General features: G+C 37.2%; 2 protein-coding genes across 6 annotated transcripts in view; both read left to right on the plus strand.

Moving 5' to 3' along the window:
• Ppm1d (protein phosphatase, Mg2+/Mn2+ dependent 1D) overlaps positions 1-13,739 on the plus strand; it is a 45,377-nt gene extending 31,638 nt beyond the window's left edge. For both annotated transcript variants that reach the window (XM_026398061.2, XM_026398062.2), the window contains exons 4-6: positions 96-286; positions 4,703-4,945; positions 11,207-13,739. In XM_026398061.2, the coding sequence (XP_026253846.2) occupies positions 96-286; positions 4,703-4,945; positions 11,207-11,764 (992 nt within the window). In that variant the 3' untranslated portion in view covers positions 11,765-13,739. The remainder of the gene's footprint in view (positions 1-95; positions 287-4,702; positions 4,946-11,206) is intronic.
• Positions 13,740-18,102: 4,363 nt separating this feature from the next.
• Bcas3 (BCAS3 microtubule associated cell migration factor) overlaps positions 18,103-24,356 on the plus strand; it is a 575,232-nt gene continuing 568,978 nt past the window's right edge. For all 4 annotated transcript variants that reach the window (XM_026398023.2, XM_026398025.2, XM_026398024.2 and 1 more), the window contains exons 1-3: positions 18,103-18,197; positions 19,608-19,695; positions 24,258-24,312. In XM_026398023.2, coding sequence (XP_026253808.1) covers positions 19,613-19,695; positions 24,258-24,312 — 138 coding nt within the window. In that variant the 5' untranslated portion in view covers positions 18,103-18,197; positions 19,608-19,612. The remainder of the gene's footprint in view (positions 18,198-19,607; positions 19,696-24,257; positions 24,313-24,356) is intronic.

Genomic DNA, 24,356 nt, shown 5'->3' on the forward strand with positions numbered 1-24,356 from the left:
TGGACATGAACATGTACATTTTTTCTTTAATCTGTTGATCTGATACCATTAGCTTTGAAATAATACTACTTATTTCTTCTGTTTTCTTTCTTCAGGTGATTTGTGGAGCTATGATTTCTTCAGTGGTGAGTTTGTGGTGTCACCTGAACCAGACACAAGTGTCCACACTCTTGATCCTCAGAAGCACAGATATATCATCTTGGGGAGTGATGGACTTTGGAATATGATTCCACCCCAGGATGCCATCTCAATGTGTCAGGACCAAGAGGATAAAAAATACTTGATGGTGAGCAATTACTCAATAATTTTAGTACTTATTTTTTAGGATTGAATATTTTTATTACAAACAGAATATATAGGCTTGGAATATAGCTCATCAGAGCCTGGCTTCACTCCTTAGCACCCCCCACCCCTCCAAAAAAAAAACAAAACAACCCAAACAACTAATAGAATATATAAATATCAATCTTTTCAGATTGTGAGTTCTTTAAGCTATGAGTTGTCTCAATTCATATTGTTGTCTTAAGACTTAATGTGTTACATTGTCAAATATCAAAGAAGATTTAATAATATGAAAATTATTTTATCTAATGGATTGTAGATTTGTGGCATGGGTGGTGTTAGGGGTTGAATCCAGGGCCTTACACATGCTAGGCAGTGCTATACCACTGGGCATACTCCTCAGTTTTTGTTGGTTTGTTTTGAGATAGCATCTGGCCAAGTTGCCCAAGCTGACCTCTTTGAACTTGGGATCCTTCTACCTTAACCTCCAGAGTAACTGGGATTAAAGGAATGTGCTTCTGTGCCTGTCTAGATTTAGAAATCTTTTTTTTTTTTTTTTGTAATTCAGAACTCTTTAATGATCTCAGAGATACTTGCATGACATGACAAAGACAAAAGCCAGTTTTGTAGTCTGCCAAACAGTTTCCAGAATGAGTATTGCAGGAAACATCCATATGACAATAATTACAAATCTATAAGAAATGGGAAATAGAGAAAGACAGGAAACTCGGGGGGACTGTATTTCTGGAAGAGAGTGATATTTGAACAAGTCTTAATGATGGGGTGAATTTTCCAGGTAATAGAACAAGGGAGAAGAAAGAAGCTTACCATGCAAAGAAAATACCATGTATAAAGCCAGAAATAAGAGGTGAATATGATTCAGGTTTCAGGTTTCACAAGTAGCTTGGTGTGCCTTGGAAGCAAAAGGAGATGAGGCAAAAAGGTTTGGGTTGGTCTGTTATGGACTTAAATGTTTATAGTCAGGCAGTAGAGAGTTATTGGAAAGCTGATTTTAGATAGTTTGCTCATTAAACACTTGAAACTAAAATAGAGGGTAAACAGTAATGGATATGAACCTGTTACTTACGAAGCACAGGAAGAATATCTAGCTTAATAATACAATCAAACAGGTACAAGTTTGGCATTGAAAGAGAATGGGTGGTAGTAATGATTAGTGAAGGATCCCTAAGAGAAGGTGAATAGTTATATAATCGGATATCCAGCTCTCTTCATATTCTTTTCTTGTTGCTAATGTAATGAAACTTTTATTAATGGGTATATTAGACTTCCTTTTAGGGGCTAATATTATATTCCAAATAGGAAAACTTGCAAATTTAAGGCAACAATGTTAAAAAAAAAAAAAAAAAGGAAGAAGAAGAAGAAGAAAGAAAACAGAAGAAATTCATGAGTGATAGAATTGTGATGGAATTTGGGCTTATAAGAGGGAAAAGGTGATAACATCCAACTTTCTGACCCTGGTAGAGGTATTTTTAAGAAGCAGCACATTATTTTACTTGAGAGGAAGTGTATATTTCATATGTAGATGTATTGACTTGGAGGTACCTATGGTTCATCTAGATAGATAGTATCAGTAGGCAGTTACTCATATTTGAGAGTGAAGCCTGGAAATAGTGAGTTCAGAAGATCATTGACACTATATGAGATCACTTAGCAAGACTGTAAAGTTGAAAAGGACAAAATATAAGGGGATCTAAATCTGCAGAATTATAGTGAGCTGAAGCAAAAATGTAGGTATGGTAGTGAAAATAGCTTAATGTGAATTTATTTTTTCACTAATAATGTGGGAAGAGAAACAGGCATACTGAAACAGTGAGTCCTAAGCTAGTGTCTGGAAAGTGATATGCTCTGGGTAATGTAATAGATTCATGTAGTTAATGCTGCCTTTCCTCAATTATGAGGTGCATATTTTTTCACCTTTTGAAATTAGGATAGCATGCATAAGGCCCTAGGTTCGATCCTCAGCACCACATAAAAATAAAAAATAAAAATATTGGGGCTGGGGATGTGGCTCAAGTGGTAGCGTGCTCGACTGGCATGCGTGAGGCCCGGGTTCGATCCTCAGCACCACATTTAACAAAGATAAAAAATAAATATTAAAAATTCTCTCTCTCTCTTAAAAAAATAAAATAAAATAAAGAAATTAGGATGCTTTTGATCTCAGTGATCCAGTCAGAAAGCCATATAAAAAGAACATCTGGGGCTGCAGCTGTAACTAAGTGGTAGAGCACTTGCCTAGCATGTGTGAGGCACTGGGTTTGTTCTCAGCACTGCATGTTAATAAATAGGTGGTCCATCGATAACCAAAAAAATATTTAAAAAGTAAAAAAGAGGAGCTTCTTAAAAGAACATCAGGGTAAAGTCTCCAAATAGGAGAATGAAAATAGCAAAGAACAGAAATTAATGATCTAGAGATTCACAAAATTGGGTAGGGGGAGATTGTTCTTTTAAAAAGACAAATGAGGTATGATTGATATTCTTAGAACAAGCAAAAATGCACAAAAAGTTTGAGTGGACATAATTCCACTTATAAATATCTCTAGCCAAGTGTGATGGCACATGCCTGTTAATCTCAGCTACTCTAGAGACCGAGGCAGGAGGATCACAAATTCAAGGCCAGCCTCGGCAACTTAACAAGATCCTGTTTAAAAATACAAGTAAAAAGGACTGGGGATGTAGCTCAGTGGTAAAGCACCTCTGGCTTCAATTCCTAGTACCAAAAAAGAAAAGAAAAAAAAAAAGATTTAAAAAGAAAACCCCACAATTCTAAAACAACTTTATGCAAATAAATTTGAAAAAAGAAGAAAAATTATTATCTAAAAAAAGGGCAAATTAACTCATGAAGGAATTTTTATTAAAGTTTTAATGTATGCATCAGTTGTAACCATGAAATCAATTTCATTGGTTTTAAAATGTATCTACCAAAACAGACACTATACAAGTGGCAGCAAGCACTTGTAGCATTAGATAAATTCCTGTATTGTAAACAGTTTCAGAAAATATAAGACTGAGAAGACTTTTCAAGCTGTAATTTTATTAGTACCTGTATTTTATAACACTAGTAAATCTTGATTATAAACTGGACAAAGAAGGTATAAGAAAGAGGGGAAAAGGTAGTGGTAAAAAAAATATGTATATGAAAAAGTCAGACTTGTCTTGGGAATGTAAGGATGGATGGCTCTGTGTGTGTGTGTGTGTGTGTGTGTGTGTGTGTGTGTGTCTGTGTGTGTCTTTTCCAGTGGTGGTGATCTAGCTCAGGGCCTTTCACAAGTGCTGTACCCTGAGCTACACCTCATCTCCAATATTAAAATTTTAAACAAAGTAGCTAAGCGGAGTTATTTGCCATGTGCGTGTGTTGTAGGAATGCATCCAAGATGAATAATCCCAAATGAAGATGATTTCCTTTTTTCCCAAGGAGAAGATGAAGAAAATTCAGCTCTTCATCCTATTTGAATATATAAACTTCAGAGATAGAAGACATCCAGATGAATTACTGTACTTTGCATACAGTTAATTATAAATGAATTTATATAGTGCTAGTAGTGCTCTAATAAATTTATATCATATAATGTGCATCATAGTATGTTATAGTGCATTAATAGTTTTGTATTTACATTAATTTTTTTATCACATAAAACAATATACTAATTTTTAAAGTTTCCACATAACAATTTAAGACATTTAACACTATGTTTGGAACACATTTTCATTTCTATTTTTTGAAATTTAGAAGAAAAAAAATTTTTTTTCTTTTGGTGCTTGGTATTGAACCCAGGGCCTGGTGCATGTTAAATACATGTTGTATCATTGAGCTACATCCCCAGAACTTTTAGTAATTGTTTTGGTTTGTTTGTTGTTTGCAATGATAGGGCTTAAACCCAGGGTTATATGCAAGCTAGCTGCTTGCTCTATCACTGAGCCATGTCTCCAGCTGAAAATTTAGCAAGTTTTGAATTCATACATGGTGTTCTTTTATTTCAGGGCATATTTATTTATATAACATGACATTCTTTTCTTTTTGTTGGCATTTATTTTCTCTGTATACTGGAACTAATTTTAATACTTTTTTTCCTTTTAGGAATGACATTGACCTTTTATATATCTATATTTAGAGAGAGAGCTGTTTATATTTCCTTATCAATTTTCTTTAATAATTTGTATGTTAGGTCATCATTTTTTATTTGTAGGAGCTCTTCTAAAGAAATTAGGTCTTTGTTATTTTTTTTTTTAATTTAGAAATACTACTTCAAAATAGCTATGGGAATTATGGATAATGTTTGAAAATTTGGGAGTTTTATTTACTTAGGTCACATTGAATACCCATTTTTTAATTTGATACATATTTAGTAGCAACTAAATGTGAGTTAATTTTCTTTTCTTGTTTTTTTTTTTTTAAATACAGGGTGAGCCTGGACAATCTTGTGCCAAAATGCTTGTGAATCGGGCACTAGGCCGCTGGAGGCAGCGTATGCTTCGGGCAGATAACACCAGTGCCATAGTAATCTGCATTTCTCCAGGAGTGGACAATCAGGGACACTTCACCAATGAAGACGAGCTCTATCTGAACCTGACTGATAGCCCTTCTTATAATAGTCAGGAAACCTGTGTGATGACTCCTTCTCCATGTTCTACACCACCAGTCAAGGTATAGTTCTGTAATTTTAAGGTTCTGTTTTAATAGAATTCCTTTGGTTAGTGCTGCCTACAAATACATTTTAGATTATTGATAAAATGGAATTTTGAGCTAAATTCAAGGTGATGGATCTTTGTTATGTAATTTGTTGTCAGAGAACTAGCTTCACATCAGTGCTAATCTGAATGTCAGCTGGGTGTATACCACTTACTAGAAAACTGTTTGGTTCCCTGAAGAATATTAGTGTTTGAAATTTATTGATCCCCTTCTGATCCTGTGAACATTTGTAAAGCTTTAGGAAGTTTTGAAGCATTCTGATCTATAATATTCACTTGAACCCAATAACTCAGAAATGGTATTGATATCAATATTATATATCCCATTTATTGATAATATGACTGAGAGATTAAACAGTCTGGATAAGGTCATACAGAATCAAAATTGAACTAGATCTTAGAATTGCAGAACTTAGAACTGGATGTCTGTTAACATGAGTAAGATACATATTCTTGTTTCTTAACCCTGTTAATATTGAATAAGTTTAATATATGCTGAGAAACAAATTTACCTTATCTAATTCCCCTTGTCTAATTTAATGAGACCTCAAATACTTGGTTGTGTTTTCATCCTGTTTTTTCCTACCAAAAATTAGTAATATTGATAATTGCTTTAATATAAAACAAGGCTAATCTTGTTTTCTGAGAATATATTTTGAGTGGCCTCACCATTAAAATGGGAAATACAGAAGAATTTTATATTGTATATTCAGGCAATTTTTTATTATTACTGTTTAACTTTTTTCTAACATGGAAATGGCAAAAATATATATAACAAAGTGGAATCTTTTCATTTAGAAATTAACAAGCTGGATGTGTAGCTCAGTGGTAGAATGATTACCTAGCATGCTGGAAGGCCCTGGGTTCGAACCCCGAGCACTACCAAAAAAATTGACTATTTTATAGTAATATTCCTATAGAAATTCCTTGTCAAAGCTTTCTTTCCTTTGAAACTTGTTTACTTGCCTATTTTTCTCCCCCACCCTGTGGTACTAGGGATTGAGCCCAGGAGTGCGTTACCATTTGAGCTATGTGTCCAGCTCTTTTTATTTTTTATCTTGAGACAGGGTCACACTACGTTGCTGAGGCTGGCCTCGAACTTGTAATCCTCCTGCCCCCAGCCTCCCAAGTTGCTGGGATTACAGGTGTGCACCATATGGCTGCCTATTTGCCTTTTTCTGAATATTGTATGTATTCACTACTTTTTTGTTCCCCGATTTACTTGAATAGCTGATCTTTAGTTAGAATAGAGAAGGAAACATTATGGTTATGCATTAGTAAGGGAGCAAGAGAGTATTGTGATTGGAATAAATACTCAATGTTGAACTCAAATAAAAATTATTGTAATCTATTGATTGGCATTAGGAAAATTGTACATAAAATGTTTAAAAACTATTTCTTAGGCCAGGCACATAGCTATAATCCTAACTACTTAGGTGGCTGAGGCAAGAGGACAATTTTGAGGTCAGCCTCGACAACTTAGCAAGATTTGTCTCAAAATAAAATTTAGGGGCTGGGGTTGTAGCTCAGTGGTAAAGTGCTTGCTAGCATGTGTGAGGCACTGGGTTCTATCCTCAGCACCACATTAAAAAACACAAATAAAATAAATCTTAAATTCTTAAAAAGATAAAATTTATTTAAAAAAGGGGGGGCGATTATTGTTCAGATGTAGAGTACATACCTAGCATGTGCAAGGCTCTTGGTTCAATCCTCAGTACTGATTAAAAAAAAAAAAAAATTAGACTGAGGCGAGAGGATCTTTTGAGCCTAGAAGTTTGATAAACCTGGTGGGTTTGTGAAATCCTGTCTCCAGAAAGAAAGAAACACACCTCAATTCTGAGATATAATCACCTAATAATTATACCAAAGTTAAAGTAAGGAGAGTTGCTGTTGGTTTTGGTAAGCACTGAGCTACAGTTCTAGCCCTTATTTTTATTTTATTTTAAATTTTGATACAGGTTATCCCTAAATTGGCAGACTGACATTCTGCCTGTGGTCTTCCTGCCTCAGCTTCCACTCCTTAAGTAGCTGGGATTACAGGCATGTGGCAGCAGGCCTGGCTGATAAGGAGATTTTTACATGTACTAATTTATGTACAGGGATGGTTGGTTGTTAACCTAGTACCCCTTTCCAAATATGGGGAAATATTTAGATCAATTCAGAATAATTAGAATTTGATTGTACTAACAAGTAGTGGAAGCAAATCTGCCTTATTTATTTATTTTATTTGGTTACCTTAATTGACTTAAAGGGAAGTATTCACTACATCTCTAATTTATTTCATTGTTGCAGTATCCTATGTCTAATAACATCTAGATAAATGTGATGACAATTGGGTTAAGATTTATTCACATTTCACTGAGTGTATCACAAGTTCAAGGACAGCAACTTAGCAAGATTCTGTCTCTAAATAAAAATAAATAAATCAAAAGAACTGGGAGGATAGAGCTCAGTGGTATAGCACCCCTGGCTTCAATCCAGTACTCTACCACCAAATGTACATGCACCAAAAAAAAAAAAAAAAAAAAAAAAAGGTTCATATTTAGACTATGCATGTCAGGTTACTCTACAGACATGTCAATTTTAGATGGGTTCTGGTGTGGGTTATTTGTTTTGGAGTAGATACAGTGAAAATACCTTGGTTTAAGGTATTAAAATGGCTCACATTTCTTCATTCTTTCTGTAGGGAAGAACTAAATATAGTTGTTTTTATAAAAGAGCTATAGGAAGGAAGGATGAGGAAAAAGAGACAGTTTCAGAAAAAAGAAAATTTACCTTCAGTTGTGCCTTAGGCATAATTTGAAATTAGTTGTTTAATACTGGCTTATAACATAGATGGGAGGAGATACCTGAGTCAGTGAAGCTTTTAAGGTATGTTTTTAAAGAGTAATCTTTCAATATATAATAAGTATTTTATCGCTTCTCGGCCTTTTGGCTAAGATCAAGTATAATAAGTATTTTATGAATATAACAAGAAAGATTAACAACACAAATTAATCTGGGATGAGTCTAAGAAACCTAAGCAGTTGCTTGTGCTAACAGATGTGATGTATTCACAGAGTGCCAAGAGAAGGAGAAGGAAAAGTTCAACGAGGAAGTGGGACAAGAAAACCTAGTCCACTTGTAGTGTCAGAATAATAATCTGTGAATTTAAAAAAGACACAGCAGGAATAATTACTATAAATTCTATGAACTATGAAATTGTTCCTTTTTTAAAAAATAAAGGAATTCAGTCTGTGTCTAACCTTGTTATCCATGCTGCAGCAATATGTGGTATTCCTATAAATAGCTTGATTAGTCCTTGTTTTTGTTCCTAAATAGTGACAAGTGATTATTTAGCAGTAGGAAGACTTCTGCTGCAGAACTTATTCACTGCTGGTCTTGTTGTATACTTGTTTCTATATTAGAGCTGCATGATTCTTTGTCAGTGATTTTTTAAAAAAATATATCTTTCTAGTTATACATGGTCACAATGTCTTTATTTTGTTTATTTATTTTTATGTGGTGCTGAGGATTGAACCCAGGGTCTCACACGTGCGAGGCAAGTGCACTACCGCTGAGCCATAACCTGAGCCCCTGTCAGTGATTTTTTTATGATTTATTTTTCTGTCATCAGTCAGAATATGCTTGTTACCATTTTAAATAATTGAATCAATTAAGGGATGAATGCACACAAAAATCTCATTGATATTATTGAAAACCATGTGTCAGTATTAAAGAACAGATAGTTGTTTTTTTTTTTTCCCCCCAATACTAGATTCTTAAATTAAGATTGATGCCCATTACTTGAGAGGGCAAAGCAGGGAGAGCACATGTTTGAGACCTGCTTGGACCACATAGAGAGACCTGCCTCTTAAAAAACAACAAAAAGATTGCTGCTTTCCATTCACTGTTAAAGCAGGCAAGAATAACCAGGCTTATTTAATAAGCCACACAATGTATAATAAATGAATGAATCAGTGACTTCAGAAAGAAAGCATATTCTATTTATTCATTTATTGGTACTGGGGATTGAACTAGGGGCACTTAACCACTGAGCCACATCCCCAGTCTTTTTTATTTTGAGAGACAGGGACTTACTAAATTACCCAGTCTATTTTTGAACGTGGTATCCTCCTGCCTGAGCCTCCCAAGTTGATAGAATTAGAAGCATGTACCACCACTAGGCCCAACAAGAGCGTGTGTGTGTGTGTGTGTGTGTGTGTGTGCGTGCGCGCGCGCGCGTGCGCGTGCGCGTGTATGTGTGTGTTTTGCGTACTGGAGATTGAACTCAGGGGCACTTGACGACTGAGTCACATCCCCAGCCCTATTTTGTATTTTATTTAGAGACAGGGTCTCACTGAGTTGCTTAGCATCCTCACGGTTCTGAGTCTGGCTTTGATCCTCCTGTCTCACCCTCCAAGCCGCTGGGATTATAGATGTGCAATAAAAAAAGAGGAGCAATGTATTTGGGGCAGTACTAGATTCTACCCCCTCCCCACTAATATTCACTTCTATGGTTACATTGAGATATTTAAGTCTACAAGATTCTGTATGCTTTGGCTTCCCATTTGTTTCAATTCTAGATACATTAAAGGAAACTTTCTTACTATAAGTATGTATTTATACAGAACTTTTTAGAAAGGTATTTACTGAAATGGGATTTTATATCAGAGTAAGATATCATTAAATCATTTACTACTCTACATATATTAATCATATGTTAATATTTTATGAATGTAGTTGAGAATTCACTTGGGAAATTTTACACATTTTGGAGAGAGTTATATTTGCATTTTGATTCTTTTTTATTTGTTCTTTTTAGTTATACATGACAGTAGAATGTGTTTTGACCACATCACAGATACATAGATTAGCACTTCCCATTTTTGTGGTTGAACATGATGTATTCATTTATGAACACAGGAAAGTTATGTCTGATTCATTCTACTGTCTTTCCCTGCATTTTGATTCTTGCCTTGAAAAAATACTAAGACAATGGTTTTATAAAATATTATTACTTTGGAAGAATTGTTTGAATTAGTTGGGCATTGGGGGTGCACACCTGTAAGCACAGGTACTCGGGAGGCTGAGGCAGAAAGATTACAAGTTTGAGGCCAGCTTGGGCAACTTAGGAAGATCCTGTCTCAAAATAAAAAATAGAAGGACTGGTGATGTAGGCTAGTGGTATAGTGCCCCTGGGTTCAATCCCCAGTATTCAAAAAAAAAGAAAAAAAAGTTTTCAAAATGTTTAGGTAGGCATTTGTTTGGGTTATCATAAAATTAGGATGCTGTTAATAGCTTCTTGAAGCAATTTTTTTTTAAAGAGAGAGAGAGAATTTTTTAATATTCATTTTTTAGTTTTCAGCGGACACAACATCTTTATTTGTATGTGGTGCTGAGGATCAAACCCAGCGCCACGCGCATGCCAGGCAAGCACACTGCCGCTTGAGCCACATCCCCAACCCCTTTGAAGCAATTTTTTTAAACATTTATTTTTTAGTTGTAGTTGGACACGATACTATATATATATATATTGCTGAGGATTGAACCCAGGGCCTCTCACGTGCTAGGTGGGCGCTCTACTGCTGAGCCACAACCCAGCCCTTGAAGCAATTTTTTGATGGTCCCTATGGAAAAATACAAGGCTTTGTGTAAAACAATTAGATTTATGGGGCTGGGGATGTAGCTCAGTGGTAGAGAGCTTGTCTAACATGGAGGAGGCCCTGGGTTTTATCCCAGTGCTGTACAACACACATTTTAGAGTTGTTTCTTTAGTGTTTAGTTGTTACTACATATAAAATTAAAATGTACATAGATTATGATACTTTTATCTTCATGTTTGGATACAGAGTGAAGGTGCTATAAATGTGTGCCTATAGTTATTTTTAGGGTCTGTTTTGAAATCTTATTCCTTAAAGTATCTTATTTTTAGTTACTCACTAGTAGACAGGAAATACTAATGATGAGATGAATTTTAACCCACTCCAATAGATTACTTATTTCATCTGTTACCCCATAGACAGGATTGAGGGTCATCGTTACCTTTATATTGCTTTCCACTCACCTAGGTTACCCTCATAGAGCCTTGTAACACAGTTCAGTGATGATATAATAAGTGATTGAATGCATATCGTATTTTTGCCTTCTTAATCACTTCGTAAGGAGCCTAATATGTGTTGTGGATTTATTGAGTTCTAGGGTAAATTATTTCTTGTTTTACCGTCTTGTTTTTCAGTCTCTGGAAGAAGATCAATGGCCAAGGCTGAACTCCAAGGACCATATACCTGCCCTTGTTCGTAGTAATGCCTTCTCAGAGAATTTTTTAGAGGTCCCAGCTGAGATAGCTCGAGGGAGCGTCCAGGCTGTAGTTATACCCTCAAAAGATCCAGAGCCACTTGAAGAAAATTGCACTAAAGCCCTGACTTTAAGGATACACGATTCTTTGAATAATACCCTGTCAGTTGGCCTTGTGCCTACAAATTCAACAAATGCCATCTTGGACCAAAAAAACTTAAAGATGTCAACTCCTGGTCAAATGAAAGCTCAAGAAGTTGAAAGAACCCCTCCAGCGAACTTTAAAAGGACATTAGAAGAATCCAACTCTGGCCCCCTTATGAAGAAGCATAGACGAAATGGCTTAAGCCGAAGTAGTGGTGCTCAACCTGGAAGCCTCCCCACAACCTCACAGCGGAAGAACTCTGTCAAACTCACCATGCGACGTAGACTTAGGGGCCACAGAAAAATTGGAAATCCTTTACTACATCAGCATAGGAAAACTGTTTGTGTTTGCTGAAAAGTATCTGGGAATTGAGGTTTTTCCAATATGATATAAGAGGGCTTTTTAGATTTGGCACCGAAGTTGAACTTTTTTAAGGGGACAAAATAAAAAGAGTATACAGTTTGACTTTTTGGAATTTAACAGTTTTATCCTGGCCTTGTATTTGCTTGTATTATAAATGTGAATTTTGTAGATGTTAGGTTATAAGTTGCTGTACAATGTCTGTAAATTTGTATCCTTCACACAAACTCAGTCTCTTATTCTGATACACAGTAATTGTGACAACAGGGCTAAATGTTTTAAAAAAATCAAAAGAAACTATTAGATTTTAGAAATACATTTAAACTTTTTAAAATGCTTATTAAAAATTTGTACAAGCCACTTGTGATGAAAACAACACAACTTTTTAAAGTAAATTATTAAGCAGACTGGAAGAATGATGTATTTTCATAGTGACCTGTGTTCCACTTAATGTTTCCTAGAGACTACTCGTGTCTTTTAAAAAGTATTTTTTATTTCTAATTTCATAATTCAGAACTAAATTTTTCATAGAAGTGTTGAGCCATGCTAAAAGTAGCTGGATATTAGTTTCCTTGTCCTAATTAAAACACTATGCAGTATCTTTTACTTCATTAGCATTTTTCTAAAACATTAACCATCAGATATACTCACTGAATCTTGGTGTGTGTTTGCCTAAAACAATGCCTTTCTCAGTCTTCCCAGACCAGTGGCATTATTAGTTCTTTAAATAGTTATCCCCTTTCTAGTGTTTGCTTAAATATGTGAGTTTTTCTTGCTATTTCAATAACAGATGGTGCTGCTAATTTCCAACATTTTTTAAGTTATTTTGTATCGTACAGTTTTCATTGATTATATGAGTATGTTTGTTCATCTAATAAATCAGTGAGCTGTTCTTCATGTAACTGGATTTTTGTTGGTGGTTTGTTTTAATGGTATATATTAATAGTCTATTGTGCTATGATAATGCATTAGAGTAATGACTTAAATATGTGTAATATTCATTTTTAAACTGAATTTTAATATAGAATGCATAGAAACAAATTATCCAAAAAGAATATGATTGAATTATGATTTATGAATATTTGGTGGAATATGTATCAATTAACCATGAATAAAACAGGGTCTGGAGATGTAATACAGTGGTAGAGTGTTTGCCTAGCACATTTAAGGCCCTGGGTTCCAATATCTATACCACCAGAAAAACAAACAAACAAACTCAAAAAACCCACCCCCCACTATTTATACTTTAGTAGCATAGCAGGGAAAAGGGACAATACTAAAGCACCAAGTATGATGAATTGTGTTCTATGAGAAAAAAGTTGAATTTTATTAGGAATAAGAAATCTCATTGACAGATAAATGAGTTAATTCATGGGTTGGGGTTGTAGCTCATTGGTATAACATCTCCTTAGCATGACTGAGGACCTGGGTTCAATATCCTGCACCAAATTAAAAAAAAAAATAAAAAGAATTTATACATGCAACAATGTGTGTCACATATACTAGAAAATATATACTTGGAAGCATATCAATTTTCTATGAAAGTATTAATTGAGAACCAGTGTTATTTGTGGCTGCTTTGTTGGTTTGAATTGTTTTGTGGGTGGGGATTAAACCTGGGACTTGCGGGTTAAATATGTGCTTTATCCCAGCTACACACCCAATCCTGTGTGGCTGTTTTTTTAGAAGGATTTCTTTTCCCCCTTGGGGTACTGGGAATCAAATCCAGGGCCTCATACATTCCAGAAGTGCTCTATCACTGAACTACATTCCCAGCTTATGGATTTTTGAATGTTGAAGAATTTGTTTTTCATATCTTTCCAAGACAGAGACATAGCAACGAATAGACAATTTTGGAGTTAATTCATTGTGAAGGACTTCCATCTTTATGATATTTTATCTGTACCAAGTTGAAATTCACCAAATATATGTGTATATTAAAATCTGTTTAGCTACTTTTCACTTTTATCTCCTAGTGGTTGTAAATAAAATATTCCTATACATGAAGTTAAAATTTCCACTTGATTAGTGTAATGGGTTATGTAATCTTTATTTTTCCAGTGCTGGGGATGAAACTTGGAGACTCACAAAAGCTTATAAGCAAAGTGCCCTGCCACTGAGCAATATCCCCAACCCCTAACAGAGCTTTCACAAGGTGTGTACTAGCTATGTTTTCATAACAGCATTAATGAACATTGAATTTTTCATGTGATGGAAGAAAGCACTTAAAGTGGAATGTAGAAACTTTACCATTGTATTGCCCTCTGTATTATTGTCTAACATATAACATCTATAAACATAGAAAATCCAATCAGATACTGTTACAGTTCTTGCTATCTGTAATGAAACATTTTTTCTTGTTTCCTTCTTTCTCTACTGGGGATTGAACCCAAGGATGCTCTACAATTGAGCCACATCCTTGTCCATTTTTTATATTTATTTTGAGATGGGGTCTTGCTAAATTGACCAGGCTGGCCTTGAACTTGTGATCCTCCTGCCTCAGCCTCCCAAATTGCTGGGATTACAGGCGTGCACCACTGAGCCTGGCTATCTTTTTCTTATATTTTCTTTCTTTCTTTCCCCCCTCCCCCGGAGATGGTGTCTTGATATGTTCCCTCAAGCTGGTAAGTGATCGTTTTGCCTCAGCCTTTCAAGTAGCTGGGACTAGAGGTGTGGATTCAATCCTGTCTTTAAATTTATTGTAAATTAAATGTATACATATATATGTGTGTTTGTGTGTGTGTGTGTTCCTAGGGATTGAACCCAGGGCCTTTGTGCAACTGAACTATATCCCCAGCCCTGAAAATTAAAATATTGTCCGATATGGTGGTGCACACCTGTAATCCCAGGGGTTCGGAAGGCTGAGGCAGGAGGGTGCCTTCATACTTTAGTGAGGCCCTAAGCAACTCAGCGAGATTCTGTCTCTAAATAAATATTTTAAAAAGGGCTAGGGGTGTGGGTCAGTGTTTTAGCACTGCTGGGTTTAATCTCTGGTAAAAAAAATTATTTATATTCACCATAGTTGTGTAAGAACATAGATTACTTTGGCATTGTTAAAATCAAGTGACAGTGCACACCTGTAATCCTACTTATTCCAGAAATTGAGGAGGGCAAATTCAAGGAGAGCCTAGGTAACTTGGTGAGAACCCCCCCTCCCCCCATCTCAAAATTTAAAAAGGCTGGGATGTAGTCAGTGGTAGAGCACTTCTCTAGCATGGGTGAACCCTTAGGCTGAATTCCTGAACTGCAAGAAAAAAATAATATGACACTTCCTAGCTGAAATTCTTCCAATAGGTTCCCATCCTATAAAAAAAAAAATGGAAACTCCTTATAATTCTGTGTAAGACCATATTGCATTTGGCCATTCTTTATCTTCCCTAACTAGTTTGCAGTAAGATCAACTTAGTTCACTTATATTTGAGCCATATTGATTTTCTTGTTTTTCCTTAAAACTCTTCTTAGGGGCTGGGTAATTTGATCCTTTTGTCTGGACTGCTCTCTCAGAATGTCTTCCTCATTTATTTGAGGTTTTTATTTAAATGTTCTCTCCAGGCTGGGAGTAGACTAGAGAATGTACTTAGCATGCTCCAGGCTGTGGGTTCAACCCCCAACACAACAAAAGACAAAACAACACACACAAAACAAATATCCCTGATTGTACTATCTTTTTTGTTTGTTTGTTTTGTGCTGGGGATTGAACCCAGGGGTGTTTTACCACTGAGCAACATTACCAGCTCTATTAATTTTTTTTTTTTTTTTTTGGAGGCAGGATCTCACTAAATTGCTGAAGCTGACCTCTAATGTGAGATCCTCCTTCCTCAAGTCCTGAGCAGCTGGGATTATAGGTATGACCTGGTCCTGACTATATTATCTAAAATAAGCCATTTGCTGATGTATTTATCTGGATTCTTTTTCTTCATGGAATTTTACACTACTTTACCTTCTCAGTTTGTGTTTAATTCTGTCTTCCCATCAGAGTGTGGATTCTTTGGCTAAGGACAAGTGCAATGATTTGTCCATTTGTTCACTGGGCTATATATATATCCCCACTCAGAACACACCTAACACTTGATAGGTACTCAGGTATAGTTGAATTCATGAATGAATGAACTTGTGCACAGATATATCCTTTATGATTTTGTTTGCTTGATTTTACCATAGCTATGAAGAGAAATAGTCAAAGAGTTATGAGGTTTAACAATGCATACAAAACAGTAGGGCACAGTGCGCATGCCTGTAATCATAGCAACTTGGGAGGCTGAGGCAGGAGGATCTCAAGTTTGAGGCCAGCCTCAGCAATTTAGTGAGACCCTGTCTCAAAATAAAATTTACAAGGGGCTGGGAAAGTAACTCAGGCTCTGAGTTCCATCCCCAGTACTACAAACAAAACCAACAAGCAGAACAAAAATCAACTCTAAACTGAAAAATTTATCCAAATGTTGATCATTCCATTTGTGATTATTAGTTATTGGTATCTAGGTTTTGTTTTTAATACTGCTCTGGGTTCTGGACAGCATATGAACAATAGTTATTACATTCAAAGAAATCTTAATTTTTAAATTCTTGTGGATTCATGGCTGTAGGTTGTTAAGGGGGATTCAGCAATGTAAAAGGCTTGGCCTACTATTGTCTAGGAAGTATTTAATGTTGTAGATGGGAGGAAAGGATATTTGCAGAAAAGAAGCACCCAAAACACATTACAGAGACAATAAAGAAGCCAGTGCTGGCCCAGCATGGTGGCACAGGCCTGTAATCCTAGTGGCTAAGGAGGTTGAGGCAGGAGGATCCCATGTTCAAAGCAAGCCTCAGCAACTTAGGCTGCAAGTAACCCAGTGAGACCCTCTCAATAAAAAATAAAAAAGGACTGGGGATGTAGCTCAGTGGTTAAGTGCCCTTGGGTTCAATCCCTGGTTAAAAAAAAAAAAAAAAAAGACATACAACAGTAAAAACAGAAGGAATTCAGAATACTGGGAAGATTCTTTCTGTAGTGTGTTTAATGTAGGAAGTTTTTTTTTTTTTGTTTTTGTTTTTTTTGGTACTGGGGATTGAATCTAAGGGTTCTTAATCACTGAACTACATCCCAAACCCTTTTTAATTTTTGAGGACAGGGTATCAATAAGTTGCACAGAGCCTCGCTAATTTGCTGACACTGACTTTGAACTTGCCTTCCTTTTGCCTCAGCCTCTCAAGGTGCTTTGATTACAGGAGGTGCACCACTGCGCTGGGCTCTTGTTTCTTTCATCCTTTCTTTTTTGGTACAGGGGGTTGAATCCAGGGGCGCTTAACCACTGAGCTACATCTCCGCCCTTTTTAAAAATTTTTGAGACAGGATATTTCCAAGTTGCTGAGGCTGCTTTGAGTTTACAGTCGTCTTGCCTCATCCTCCCACCTCGAATCGCTCCGATCACAGGCGTGTGCCACAGCGCCCTGAGATTTCGTATTTGGGAGGTAGTAGTTTTTCTACTAAACCTTTCCCTCCTCCATTGTGCTAAGATCTTTCTAATGTTTACTGTTGTATCAGCCAATTAGTTACAAAACCGTGCCTATTAATAAGCAATATCTTCATGAAGCTGTTGTAGCATTAAATTTGGTAATAAAGTATTGCATATAAAGTAAAAACAAAGACTGCGGAGGGATCAATAAATCAATTTTTCTTCTTTTAAAAAGTATGAAAAAAATGACAGTGGTTAGATCCCGATAAGGAAGATGTAAACTATGGTAAACACTCAGTCCTGGTTCTATAAGGGAGCTCAAATCTAACATGACCACCGCCATGCCCCTTCCTCAGAACAACACCGCCTAGGTTCCAGGGCTGATCTGCGGGGCCAGTCAGCCTAGGATCCCGGAAGGTAAACACATCGCAAAGGGCGGGGCAGAAGTCGGTTTCGGCACGGATGAATGGCCAGTTAAGAGTGATTGGCAGCTGCCACGTCCATGTGCTTTGAGTTTCGAACCAGCTGTCGCGAGAATTCGATGTAAACAGACCCGTCTCCCTGTCCTCTGGTTCCCAGTCTGAGACGCTTGGGCGAGGTCGGCAGGTGTCTGGGGCATGTTGTTTTTTCCTAAACAAACCCATGATGGTACTGTCTGCCACTAAAATAGACACGTTCGTAATCCTTGCCTACTTGACTGCGTTCGCAACCGAACCTGATACATCGACTTCACCCGAACTTACATACTGTTGTGTTTTCCCTCCAGCCCCAGCGGATTGGATATGTTCAGGAGGCGGGTCCGCCTCTTTTCTACTTGCTGGTTGGCGAAGCTGACCTCCAAGGGCGGTGCCCGACCAGGGCCAGTTTGCTTCTGGGATTGGCTAGCAGGGTGGTTCCGCTGAGGCGTGGTAGGAAGTGGAAGCCGTCAATCACGAGGGGAGACTCCAAACAGTGAGCCTGGAGCTGGGGAACAGCGTTTACCGGCGGAGCGGCCGGTGAGAGGGCTGGCGGGTCTTTGGCTTTGGGGAGGCTTGGAGCGGACGGGGGGCAGGCAGCGTGAGGGGGGCAGTGTTTGGCTGGCAGGAATTCGACGGGAGAGAGGTGTCGAGACTAGAGGGGGAGGGGAGAAGGGCAAGGGGCCAGAGGGCGGCCGGGGGCAGCGGTGGCTCTGCGTTGGAGGTTAAGTGGATAGCGCTGTGTGAGTGTCTTTTGGGAGAGTGGGGCCTGAGGGGCTGGCGAGAGTGGTCCTCAGATGACAGGGCCTTTAAAGAACAGAGAGAGGTTGGATGACTGGTTCGGAAAAGAAAGGGTGGAATGGAAATGAGAGGGATAAGGGAGCTGGAGTTGAAAGGTACCCCCTGAGGAAGGAAGGGGTAGCTGGACCAGTTGGCAAAAGGTGTAGGAGATGGGACTTATCAGTTTGGGAGTTTTCAAACAAGGTGATAGAATGCTTCCTACTTAGAAGTGATGCTTTTAGGTTCTTTTCGCATTAGTTTCGTGCTCTGGGCTTTAATATTGCTGTCAGTCCTCTTTTAACCTTAAACAAGTAGACTCCATGCTCTTAAAACCTCCTTAGTGATTCAGAGACTCATTAGACATTCAAGGATGAGGATTTAGTGATGCAATGGGGAAGGATAAGGGGCATCTCACACCATGCATGTTTATATACATATGTATTCAGCCTGGAGATTAGGTTACAATAGACAGAGGTTGAAAATATGATTTAAATGAGGCCCTGCTGTCTTACTGAGATTCCCAGCAGGTTTAATAAGAAAGTAGAGGGGTATCATGTCATTGTTCCTTTGGGTCTTGAAATATTATTCCATGTGCATATTCACTATCTCAACTTAAAATTTGAATAAATTCTTTTATTTTGGCTCACCAAGGTAGAATATTTATCTAATTGCTCCTGTGCTACAATTCCCATCCCATCCCATTCTCTTATCTTTCTAGTGTATGTTAACAAGAGAACAAAGGGTCCAGCAAGAGCATTTACTGTTTTTGGTTCTGAGACATTGTCTATATATAAAAAAAACCCTCATAATTTGGAATTTAAAAAATATTTTCTTTTTCTGGTTTAATAGAAATTTCAGGAGGATTTTGTACTTTGTTGGTCCCCTTATCCCCCAACCTTTCCATTACTGAGGATTAAATACAGGAGTGCCTTACTACTGAGCCACATCCTGAGCCCTTTTAATTTTAATTTTGAGATAGAGCTATGCTAAGTTGCTGAGGCTGGCTACTCCTCTGCCTCAGCCTCCCAAGTAGCTGGGATTATTTGTTTGTGCCACCATGCCAATCTTTTTAGGCATTTTTTCAGAAGGATTCTCTGGTAAGTAATCATAAGGCTTTCTTCCTCTAATGATGATGATTAAGCTTTTTTTTTGTTGTTGTTCTGGAACCAGGTTTTATGAATGAAGCTATGGCTACAGATTCTCCTAGAAGACCCAGTCGTTGTACTGGTGGAGTTGTGGTTCGCCCTCAGGCTGTCACGTAAGCATACTTCAGATAAACCCAACAGCTGAAGAAAACTTTACTCACAATAATAACTAACATTCAAATTTTTGTTTTCATTTTTGTTTTGTTTTGGTACTGCGTATTGAACCCAGGGGTGATTTACCACTGAGTTACATCCTCAGCCCCCTTTTAAAGAAAAAATATTTTTTAGTTATCAATGGATCTTTTTTATTTTATTTATTCATATGTGGTGCTGAGGATTGAATCCAGGGCCTCGTACATGCCAGGCAAGCACTCTACCACTGAGCCACAACTCCAGCCCCATCCTTAGCCCTTTTTATCTTTTATTTTGAATAAGGTCTTGCTAAGTTACTTAGAGCCTTGCTTATTTACTGAGGCTGTCCTCAAGCTTGTGATCCTTCTGCCTCAGCCATCTTAGTTGCTGGGATTACAGGTGGGCACCCCTGTATCCAACAACAGATTTTCTTTTTAACTAATGCTTACTTTTGTAAAAATCTTTAAAATTTTGGCTTTACAGGTTGAGGGAATATCATTGCTGAGGCCAGATAAAAGGAACATTTGGAGAGCTATAGAGTACGTAAAGAATACTGTGCTAAACTGGGCATGGTGGTGCATGCCTGTAATCCCAGTGGCTTGGGAGCCTGAGACAGGAGAATTGCTAGTATAAGGTCAGCCTCAGCAACAGTGAGGCACTAAGCAACTCAGTGAGACCCCTGTCTCTAAATAAAATACAAAATAGGGCTGGGGATGCTGTCTGGTCAAGTACCCCTGAATTCACTCCCAGGTGCCAAAAAAAAAAAAAAAAAAAAGAATACTGTGTTAAATCCTGAAGAGTCATGGTTTTTCAAACTCTAGGTTTAACAAACTAGTGGATCATAAAATCAACTTGGTGGGTCAGGATCTGTGTTTTAATAATTAAATAGCATCTGGAGGCATAGCTCAGTGGTAGAGCACTTGCCTAGCATATGTGAGGCCCTGGGTTAGATCTCTAACACCACAAATAGCAAACATATAAAGGAAGTTAGAATTATTTCATGCTGTACACAAATATATTCCTATGTATGTATATGATTACTAGATTTGTAATATAAAATATATCTCTTACTCTAGGTCTCAGAATGTTTCAAAGTATCAAGAGCAAATTTATAGATATTGGATAATCTTTGACAAAGAGTATCTATATTTTCTAGGAGTTTATAATACAGTGTGGTTTAAAGATGTACATACTTGATATTAGTGTAACCTGCAAAAAAGAAAGGATTCCAGCAAAACAGCATAAGAATTTAGAAAGTATTTTAGGAGTGTGATCAGACAAGATTTCTTTAAGAAGGTAACAGTAAGAATGTATCTTTTAAGGCTGAAAAAATTTAGGCTTTTGGAATCAAAGATACATTTAGGGCAAAGGGAATAGGGTGAACAGATGTGGGAAAGATAGGCTGTTTTATAAATGAAATGTAGTCCTGATGCAGGAAAAATGACCTATTTAAAATAGGTTGAGGAGGACAATTAAGACCCTTCAGGGCCTGGTATAGATGAGGCTCATTTTATGCCTTATAAAATGCTGTTAGAGGGAAATTGTAGTAGTCTTGGATTATTTCCCTTGGGTAGTAGTTTAGCATTTTACACTAAGATTGCTTTCTCAGATTGACCAAGTATATGTGTAATATGATCTTTTACCATGATACTTCCTCTACACTTCCGAGAGATATATTTCTTTTCTAACTATGAATCATAGCAACAAGTTATACATGTTATTAGCTATGAGTTGGGTACTGTTGAGGAAATCAAAATAGGGAAAAATTGAATTCTCCTTGGTAACAGTCAAAGAAGGGATCCACCATATTAACTTTTTTCTTTCCTTTTTTTTTTTTTTGTGATGCTTGGGGATTGAATCCAGGTAATTGTGCATGCTAGGCAAGCACTCTACCACTTATACTCCCAGCCCTCAAGAAGGGGAGCCAGGATCAAGCCCAGATTGTTTTGTTCTTATTTACTGTGAATAGGGATCTGTGTCCTTATTTAGTATTCTGTGTTGTCTCACAATATGGTGTTCACAGCATGTTGCATATTGCTTTTAGTTATGCAGTACACACTTTTAGTGGGGTTGTTTTTTCAATCTTTTATTCATTCATTTTTTTAAATATAAGCATAGACTTAAATACTGGCTAATAGGTTTTGGTGATAAGATGATGGTGGCCAGGAATGGTGGTACATACCTATAACCTCTGCTACTGGGAAGCTGAGGCAGGAGGATTGAAAATTTGAGGCCAACCTGGGTAGCTTAGTAAAACCCTATCTCAACAACAAAAACAAAAGGGTTGGTGATATAGCTCAGTGGTAGAGTACTTACCTGGTATGTGGCAGGCCCCGGGTTCAATTGCCAGGACTTGTCAATTTTAGGGGAAGCCGACACAGTGGCTCACTCCTTTAATCCCAGAAGCTCAGGAGGCTAAAGCAGGAGGATCTTAAGTTCAAAGCCAATGTCAGCAACTCACTGAGACCCTGACTCAAAATAAAAAACTAAAAAGGGCTGGAGATATGGCTCAGTGGTTAAGCACCCCTGAAATCAACCCCTGGTACCCCCCCCCCAAAAAAAAAGTAAATATGAGAGATGAATATCTTCCTTCTTGTAATGGAGCTTACATTCTGATGGGGGAAAATAATAAATAAGTAAGCAAGTACATAAATTATAGGTGTCATCCCCACACAGTATGCCATGATAGAGAATAACAAGGGAGTATGTGTAGGGCTATCACTGAAGATCTTTTTGAGGAAGCAGCATTTAAACTGGAGAGTTGAATGAAAGAAAAGTATGTGGGAAGATATCAGGCAGAAAGAAAGATGATGTAGAGGTCTTGATTCAAGGAATAGTGTAGTGCTGGGCATGGTGTGGCATGCTTGTAATCCCAGAGACTCAGGAGGCTGAGACAGGAGGATCTCAAGTTCAAGGCCAGCTCCAGCAACTTAATGAGGCCCTCAGTAAATAAGTGAAACCACATTTCAAAATAAAAAAAGGGCTGGGGATATGGCTCAATGGAAAAGTGCCTCGGGGTTCAATCCTCAGTACAAAAATAAAACAAAAGAAAAAAAAAACAAAGAATAGTATAGTGTATTCTAGAAATTGCAGTGGCATATAGGTTAAGCAGTGTATGTAAGCAGAATGGCAAAAAAGTGAGGTTGGAGAGGTAGGCCAAATCTTTTTTTTTTTTGGGTGCTGGGGAATCAAACATGTGCTGTGCCATGGTGCTACTATAGTCCACAGCCTAATCGTTTTTTTTTGTTTGTTTGTTTTTAGGCCTAATCAATTTTTGTAAGTCTCCAAGGCATGTTTTAAAAATATAGGATTGGGAATGTAACTCATTGATTAGGTTCTTGATTAGCATGCATTTGGCCCTGGGTTCAATCACTGACTCTGGGGAAAAAAAAACACAACCAAACAACAAGAAGCAATCACAGTCTAAGGTATATTTTTTTCCTAGGTTTTAGAATATCTTGTATTATTCTAAATGTACTTTTTCATATCTTTCCTGAAATTAATTTAGTATTTTGAAGAAATTATTTTTTGCACATGTTTATACCTGTATACTTCCCATTTAAAATATCTTTGGGTGGGAGGTGGAGATATAGCTCAGTTATAGGATACTTGCCTAACATGTGTTTTGTTCTGGACTCTATTCCCAACAGCATAAAAAAAAATCTCATTTAGTGTCCTGAACAATGTTATTTTCCCTCACTTTTATGCTTTTTGATATTTTCCCAGGCTTCATGTATGCCAAAAGTTCTGTAAAGACTTTTTAATAACTTGTTCTAATGTCTGCACATAGAGCAAAATGTAGACTCATTTTGCTACATACAGGTAAGGGACTAGGTTCATAACAAATTTAAAGAGGAGGTCACTAAATACTGAGTCATCAGCAACAGTTTTTCTTGCTCTAAGTAGGGCATTGTTATGCTCTGACTCAAGAGGAAGGTCTGTCTTAGCTAGGAATTCTGTCATCATTCCTTCAAACATGAATTAGAAGTTATCTATCAAATTAGAAGAGCATTATTATTATTATTGTTATTATTTTTTTGGTACTGGTGATTGAACCCTGGGGTCTTTCACTTCTGCAAGTGCTGTAACACTGAGCTATAGCCTCATCAACTTAAAAAAAAATTTATCTTTTTTTTGGCACTGAAAATTTAATCCAGGGATATTCTACTGCTGATCTATATCCCCACATCCCCAACCCCCCCCTTTTTTTTTTTTTTTTGAGAAAGGGTCTCATTAAGTTGCTTAGGGCCTTGCCAAGTTGCTGAGGCTGGGTTTGAACTTGTGATCCTCCTGCCTCAGCTTCCTGAGCTGCTGGGATTACAGGCATGTGCCATTAGTTCTTTTTTTAAAATTTAAGACTTACAGTCAAGAGCATATACAAAGATTCATGAAACTAGCAAGTGGATAAACAGAATTATCAAGTGATAATTTTTTCCCCTTGTTTTAATATTGGGAGTGACTTCATTTGGGCTCACATATAGAGCTTTTCCATGGTCTGTCTAAATCTATCATGTCACATCTTATCCATTTTGCTCTTTTCCAGAGAGCAGTCCTACATGGAAAGTGTTGTAACTTTTCTTCAGGATGTTGTGCCACAGGTAAGTGTCTTTGCAGAGAAAGTAGTTTTACTTTTGTGTGATAG

The sequence above is a fragment of the Urocitellus parryii genome, chromosome 7 (assembly GCF_045843805.1).
Source record: "Urocitellus parryii isolate mUroPar1 chromosome 7, mUroPar1.hap1, whole genome shotgun sequence".
Taxonomy (NCBI): Eukaryota; Metazoa; Chordata; class Mammalia; order Rodentia; family Sciuridae; genus Urocitellus; species Urocitellus parryii.